The 7,500-nt window shown below is 37.9% G+C and overlaps 2 protein-coding genes across 2 annotated transcripts in view; one reads left to right on the forward strand and one right to left on the reverse strand.

Annotated features, from left to right (window-relative positions):
* LOC123507450 (zinc finger protein 423-like) overlaps positions 1-7,500 on the reverse strand; it is a 60,228-nt gene that overhangs the window by 37,347 nt on the left and 15,381 nt on the right. The window lies entirely within an intron of this gene.
* LOC123507476 (solute carrier family 13 member 2-like) overlaps positions 1-7,500 on the forward strand; it is a 31,121-nt gene that overhangs the window by 8,607 nt on the left and 15,014 nt on the right. The window contains 4 exon segments of the mRNA XM_045260386.1: positions 1,459-1,708; positions 2,093-2,223; positions 2,862-2,956; positions 6,725-6,995. Of these exon segments, the coding sequence (XP_045116321.1) occupies positions 1,459-1,708; positions 2,093-2,223; positions 2,862-2,956; positions 6,725-6,995 (747 nt within the window).

A 7,500-nucleotide genomic window follows, 5' to 3' on the forward strand; every position in this document is an offset into this window, starting at 1 on the left:
TGTGGGCACGTACGGGGCAAATAGCTGGCCTGCATTGGGTGTCATGAGAGAGAGAGAGAGAGAGAGAGAGAGAGAGAGAGAGAGAGAGAGAGAGAGAGAGAGAGAGAGAGAGAGAGAGAGAGAGAGAGAGAGAGAGAGAGAGAGAGAGAGAGAGAGAGATAGTTTGTGAAAGTAGAGAGGGAGAGAGAGAGTTTTGTGTGGCTATGCATGTAGAGGTTTGGAGGAGGAGGAGGAGGAGGAGGAGGAGGAGGAGGAGGAGGAGGAGGAGGAGGAGGAGGAGGAGGAGGAGGAGGAGGAGGAGGAGGAGAGACATAATAGTATCAAATCATCATTATGTCTTGATTTTCTTCTCCTCCTCCTCCTCCTCCTCCTCCTCCTCCTCCTCCTCCTCCTCCTCCTCCTCCTCCTCCTCTTCTTCCTCCTTCTCCAATGTCACTTATTACTTAAATTCTCCTTCCTTTTTTCTCCTCTTCTTCCTCATCTCCTTTCATCCCGCTAATCTTCTTCCTCCTCCTCCTCCTCCTCCTCCTCCTCCTCCTCCTCCTCCTCCTCCTCCTCCTTTTCTGTTGTTGCCTAGACTTCCTTTGCATTTCTTTTGTATTCCTTCTCTAATTATTCTTTTCCTCCTCCTCCTCCTCCTCCTCCTCCTCCTCCTCCTCCTCTTATTTTTTCCTGTATATCGTTGTTCTTACTTATTTGTTTCTTTTCCTCCTCTGCCTAAAGTATTTCTCCTGCTTTTGTTATTGTTGTTGTTGTTGTTGTTGTTGTTGTTGTTGTTGTTGTTGTTACTACACAACGAAAAAAATAGAAATACGAAATGAAATCAAAATAAGCCAAACACACCCCAAACCTGACCAAACACACTCCAAACGCACCTAAACACACTCAAAACACACCTTTAACCCCCCAACACACTCAAAATATACTCCAACACACCCAAACACACCCTAAAAATAACTATACCTTATATATAATTCCAAATACACCCAAAACACACCTAAACACAACTAAACACACTCAAAACACGCCTGCAACACCCAACACACTCAAAACATACCCCAACACATCCAAACACACCCTAAAAATGCCTGTATCCCACAAATAATCCCAAATACACCCAAAACACACCCAAAACTCACGTAAACACACCCAAACACACTTAAAATACCCAAACACACTAAAACAAATCCCAAACACACCCAAACACACCCAAACTCACCTAAACACACCAAAAACACCCAAAAGATTCCCAAACACACCCAAACACCCACCAAAACACACCCAAACACACCTAAAACATACCAAAACACACCAAACACACCTAAAACACCCAAAAACACACAAAACAAACCCCCTAACACACAAAACACCCCAAAACACACCCAAACACCCCTAAAAAACACACCAAAAACACCCCAGAAACTAACTTAACCTAACCTAACTATTTAACCCATACAGGAGGCAAGATGTGGGTACGTAATAATGTTAATGGCTGTGTACTGGATGACGGAAGCGGTCCCTGTAGCTGTGACGGCCCTGATACCTGTGTTCGCCTTCCCTCTACTCGGCGTCATGTCAACAGGCGACGTGTGCATTGTGTATATGAAGGAGACGAATATGATGTTTCTTGGAGGGCTCACAGTGGCTATAGCGGTGGAGCACTGTAATCTGCATAGGAGGATTGCTCTAAGAGTTATTCTCCTTGTGGGTAAGTGTGTTTGTGTGTGTGTGTGTGTGTGTGTGTGTGTGTTGTTTCTTGTATTATTTTTCTTAGTTTTGTTTTAGTTTTCTTCTCTTTTGCAGTTTGAGATTATTATTGAGTTATTTCTCTCTCTCTCTCTCTCTCTCTCTCTCTCTCTCTCTCTCTCTCTGTGTGTGTGTGTGTGTCTGTCTAAAAAACAACGATAATAACAATAACACCTCTTTTCCTTCATTACTCTTTCTCTCTCTCTCTCTCTCTCTCTCTCTCTCTCTCTCTCTCTCTCTCTCTCTCTCTCTTCCCTCTCCCTTTACGTCCCATCCTCTTCCTCCTCCTCTTCCTAATCCCCTCTCCTCTCCCCCTCTCTCTCTCTCTCTCTCTCTCTCCCCACAGGCCAGTCTCCGCGCAGTCTGATGGCGGGTTTCATGCTGACTACAATGTTCCTATCAATGTGGATTTCCAACACGGCGACAACAGCAATGATGGTGCCGATCGTGGACGCTATACTGGCGGAACTGTACACGGTGAGAGAGAGAGAGAGAGAGAGAGAGAGAGAGAGAGAGAGAGAGAGAGAGAGTGTGTGTGTGTGTGTGTGTTTAGTTTGTGGATAAAATCTATCAATCTTTCTCTGCTGATTTTCTACTCTCTCTCTCTCTCTCTCTCTCTCTCTCTCTCTCTCTCTCTCTCTCTCTCTCTCTCTCTCTCTCTCTCTCTCTCTCTCTCTCTCTATCACCTGTGCATGTTTGGTCAATGCGAGATATGATAAGTTTTCAAATTAATGTTATTCAAAAATTATGCTGTATATCTGTTTTCCATATTAATCTGTTGTATCTGACGTCTCTCTCTCTCTCTCTCTCTCTCTCTCTCTCTCTCTCTCTCTCTCTCTCTCTCTCTCTCTCTCTCTCTTTCTTCTTTATTCTTTTCACTTTCTCCGGCTCTCTCTCTCTCTCTCTCTCTCTCTCTCTCTCTCTCTCTCTCTCTCTCTCTCTCTCTCTCTCTCTCTCTCTCTCTCTCTCTCTCTCTCTCTCTCTCTCTCTCTCTCTCTCTCTCTCTCTCTCTCTCTCTCTCTCTCTCTCTGCATCTATGTTCTATTCTTTTCACTTTCTCCTTTCAACACTTCACTAAATAAACCTACTCTCTCTCTCTCTCTCTCTCTCTCTAGGCACGCGATGTTCAAGACAGTACCGCTATCGAAATGGACCTCAGCGTGTCCCCGGCAAGGCAGAGTCAAATGGACCTGGTAAACAATGACAACACGTAAGTTTGGGCAGGTGTGGAACAGGTGTGGGCCGCTGCAGGTGTGGAATCAGATGGTGGACTAAGAATAGACAAGAGTGGGTTAGTGTGGATAAGTGTAGAGAAGTGTGGGGACAGGTTTGCAGAAGTGTGGGTATGTTTGGGTAGGTTTGGTGAAGCGTTGACAGGTTTGGACAGGTTTGGAAAGGTTTTGATAGGTGTTTTGATCTATTTATTTGTTTATTTATTTTTTCATTGTGTTTGTGTCATGTTGTTTGAGTGTTTTTGTGTGTTTTCGAGTGTTTAAACAGGTTTGGGTACGTTTGGAAAGATTTGTACAGGTTTGGGTAAATTTGGATACGTTTGGACAGCTTAGAACAGTCTTTGGTAGGTTTGGACAAGTATCGATAGGTTTAGGACAAGTTTGGGTAGGTTTGGATAGGGATGGGTAGATTTGGGACAGGTATGGACAGGTTTGGATAAATAATGATAGGTTTGGGTAGGTTTGGACAAGTTTGGAAAAGATTTAAATACGTTAGGATCGGTTTAAATGGTTTAGGTAAGTCTGGATTGGTTTGAATACGTTTGGGTAGGTTTAGACAGGTTTGGAGAGCATTATACATCTGCAGATAGGTGTAAACAGGTGTGGTAAGGTGTGGGCAGGTTGAGACAGATTTGGACAAGTTTGATTTGTATTGTTATTATTACTATTATTATTTTTACTACTATCATTATCGTCATTATTTATATTATTATTTTTATTGCAGATTCTATTCTTATCTTTTATCTGCAGTACATTTTCTTCTTTCTCTCTGGTCTAGATTGATATTTATGAGTGTGTATTCCCGCTTGACTTGAACACAGAAAAAATAGACTGGTTTTAGTTCAAGGTATGCAAGTGTGTGTGTGTGTGTGTGTGTGAGGTGAATAACACACACACACACACACACACACACACACACACACACACACACACACACACACACACACACACACACACACATGTTTTCCTTATCGTCATCACTGCCGTCACAATCACCACAATTATTAAGATATGATGAATATTTTACATCTTTATCATTTCTTCACCACCATCACCACTACCACCACCTCCATCATCACCATCACTACCACCGTCACCGCAATCATCATCATTACTATCACCACCACCACCACCACCACCACCACCACCACCACCACCGCGCCAAACTTTCTTCCTTTACTCCAATCAAAAGAAAGAAAGAAAGAAAAACTCACAGAAACGAAAATTTTCAATCCAGTTTCTTTAAAGCAACAATTTCCACTCACTAAAGAAACAAAGAAAAAAAAGAACTTCCCTAAAAAGATCGATAAAATTCCCTAAATCTTTTTTTAAACTTACCAAAAATCAAAATAAAAGTTAAAAATAAAAAAAAGATCGATAAAATTTCCCAAATCTTTTTAAACTTACGAAAAAAATTGATATAAAAAGATATATAAATTCTCCAAATCTTTTCAAACTTTCCAAAATTAAGATAAAAACTAACAATATAAAAAAAAGATATGTAAAATTCCCAAATCTTTTAACTTTCCAAAATTAAGAGAGAAAAAAAACTAACAATTATAAAAAGATAGACAAAAATCTCCAAATCTTTAAACTTTCCAAAAAATCAAAATAGAAACTAACAACATGAAAAAAGAAGTTAAAAATCCCAAATCCTTAAGCTTTCCTAAAATATCCAAACGAAACCAAAATAGCAACGAAATTTCCTCAATGAAAAAGAAAAAAAATCGAAAACTTTTTACCTAAACTTCTTAAAACAACAAAAAAAAAAAAAAAAAATAGAACCACAAACTTCCTTTAAAAAAATCCCTAAATCTTTAAACTTTTCAAAACTCAGAATAAAACACAATGAAATGCCCTTCAAAAACATAAACAAACAAAATCTTTCAGCCATAACTTCATAAACACCAGAACTTCATAAATAATTTCAAAAGAATCATAAACTTCAATGAAAAAAAAAACAACACACAGGAACGGAAATTTGTAACCCAAACTTCTTAAAGCAACAATTTCAAAACACACACACAAAAAATGAAAACCACAAACTTCCTTTAAAAAAATCCCAAAATCTTTAAACTTCCTAAAACTCAAAATAAAACACAATGAAATTCCCTCTAAAAACATAAACAAACTATTTCTCATCCATAAATCCATAAGCGACTTCAAAACAACCATAAACTTCCTTAAAATATATACATAAAGAAAGATCTAACTATAACACCATTAACGACTTCAAAACAACCATAAACTTCCTTAAAATATATACATAAAGAAAGATCTAACTATAACACCATTAACGACTTCAAAACAACCATAAACTTCCTTAAAAATATATACATAAAGAAAGATCTAACTATAACTCCATTAACAACTTCAAAACAACCATAAACTTCCTTGAAAAAATCCTCAAAAATACTTAAACTTTCAAAAATTTCAGAGTAAAACGAAATAAAAAAAATCATATATAAACACCCATAACTCCATTAACAATTTCAAAACAACTACAAACTTCCTTAAAAAAATATTCAAACTTTAAAAAAAACTCGGAATAAAACAACAAAATAAAAATAAAAAAACATATAAACAACGATCTTCCAACTATAACTCCGCTAACAATTTGAAAACAACGACAAACTTTCTTAAAAAATCTCAAAATCTTTATAAACTTTCCAAAACTCAGAAAAAGCAACGAATTTTCCCCCCAAAAACCACAAACAAAAATATTCCAACGCTAACTCCATAGATTCCAACACCTTATGGACCAGAACAAACCCAAAGCACTTTAAAGAATGTCACTTTTAAAAAAAATTCCCAAAATCTTTATAAACTTTCCAAAAAAGAAAACTAAGAATTTCCCCTTAGAAAAAGAAAACAGACAAAACAAAAACATTACAATCACAATTTCATAGATTCCAATACCTTATGAACCAAAACAAACCCAAAAACATTTTAAAAATCAACAAAATTCCCCAAAAACACAAGCAAAAACATTCCAACCCTAACTACATAGATTCCAACACCTTATGAACCCAAACAAGCTCAAAACACTTAAAAACCCCACACAATTCCTCCAAAAGTACAAACAAAAGTATTTCAACCCTAACTCCATAGATTTCAACACCTTATGAACCCAAAACAAACCCAAAGCACTTTAAAAACCAACACAATTCACGGAAAACACATATTTCAACCCTAACTACATAGATTCCAACACCTTATGAACCCAAACAAGCTCAAAACATTTTAAAACCAACAAAATTCCCCCCAAAAACATAAATAACCTAAAACATTCCACACACTTCAACACCCTTTAAAACTTCAACACCCTTTAAAACTTCAACACCCTTTAAAACTTCAACACCCTTAAAAACGCCCCAAAACAAAACACTTTAAAGAACCCCACGAAAAAAAAAAAAAAAAAAAAACACACACACACACACAAACAAAAATATTCCAATCCTAACTCCATAGATTCCAACACCTTATGAATCCCAAAACAAACCCAAAACACTTTAAAAACCAACAAAATTTTTCTAGAAACACATAAAAAAATATTCCAATCCTAACTCTATAGATTCCAACACCTTATGAATCCCAAAACGAACCCAAAACACTTTAAAAACCAACAAAATTTCCTATAAACACACCAAAAAATATTCCAATCCTAACTCTATAGATTCCAACACCTTATGAACCCAAACCAACCCAAAACACTTTAAAGAACCCCACACGATTCCCCAACACAGCGTATACAAGTCTGAGAGATCACTGGACACGAACCCTGAACCGAATGAGACAAGGAACCGCGCGCTATCCAAGGAGGAGGAGGCGCGGAATTCATCCCAAGACGCTCCTCGAGGAATGACTGCAGTGCCCCCGGATGAGGCATGCCGCGCCCTTAGAGACATGTGCTTCCTCGCCACTGCTTACTCGGCCAACATCGGAGGCACGGGGTCTCTCACTGGAACGGGGCCGAATCTAATTGTCAAGGGCGTGCTGGCAAGGTTAAGATCAAGAGCAAGAGTCAGTTATGAATATTTGTGTGTGTGTGTGTGTGTGTGTGTGTGTGTGTGTGTGTGTGTGTGTGTGTGTGTGTATTTTTTCTTTTTCTTTTTTCTTTTTTTTCATTATAATGGTTTGACTGGACAGTATTCGCTTATTTCTTCTTATTATTATTATCATTTATCGTTATCATTTTTCTATTCATCTCAGGCAATGCTGTAAATACGTGACTAACTGCTAATTCTAAACACGCCACTAACACCCTTATCATTTATCTATTTATTTATTTATTTATTTTATTCACCACGTTACTAACACGCCCAATCCAGCACGCACGTATCCTAACCTAACCTACTCTCGACATGCCTCTAACCTAACCTAACCTAACCTAAACCTAACCTAATTAATTCTCAACATAGCACTTTCTTGACACTTAATTCTCAACATAGCACTTTCTTGATTCATTGTTAGCACTTTCTTGATTCATTGTTAGCACTTTCTTGATTCACTGTTAGCACTT

Source organism: Portunus trituberculatus, chromosome 3 (assembly GCF_017591435.1).
Source record: "Portunus trituberculatus isolate SZX2019 chromosome 3, ASM1759143v1, whole genome shotgun sequence".
Classification (NCBI taxonomy): Eukaryota; Metazoa; Arthropoda; class Malacostraca; order Decapoda; family Portunidae; genus Portunus; species Portunus trituberculatus.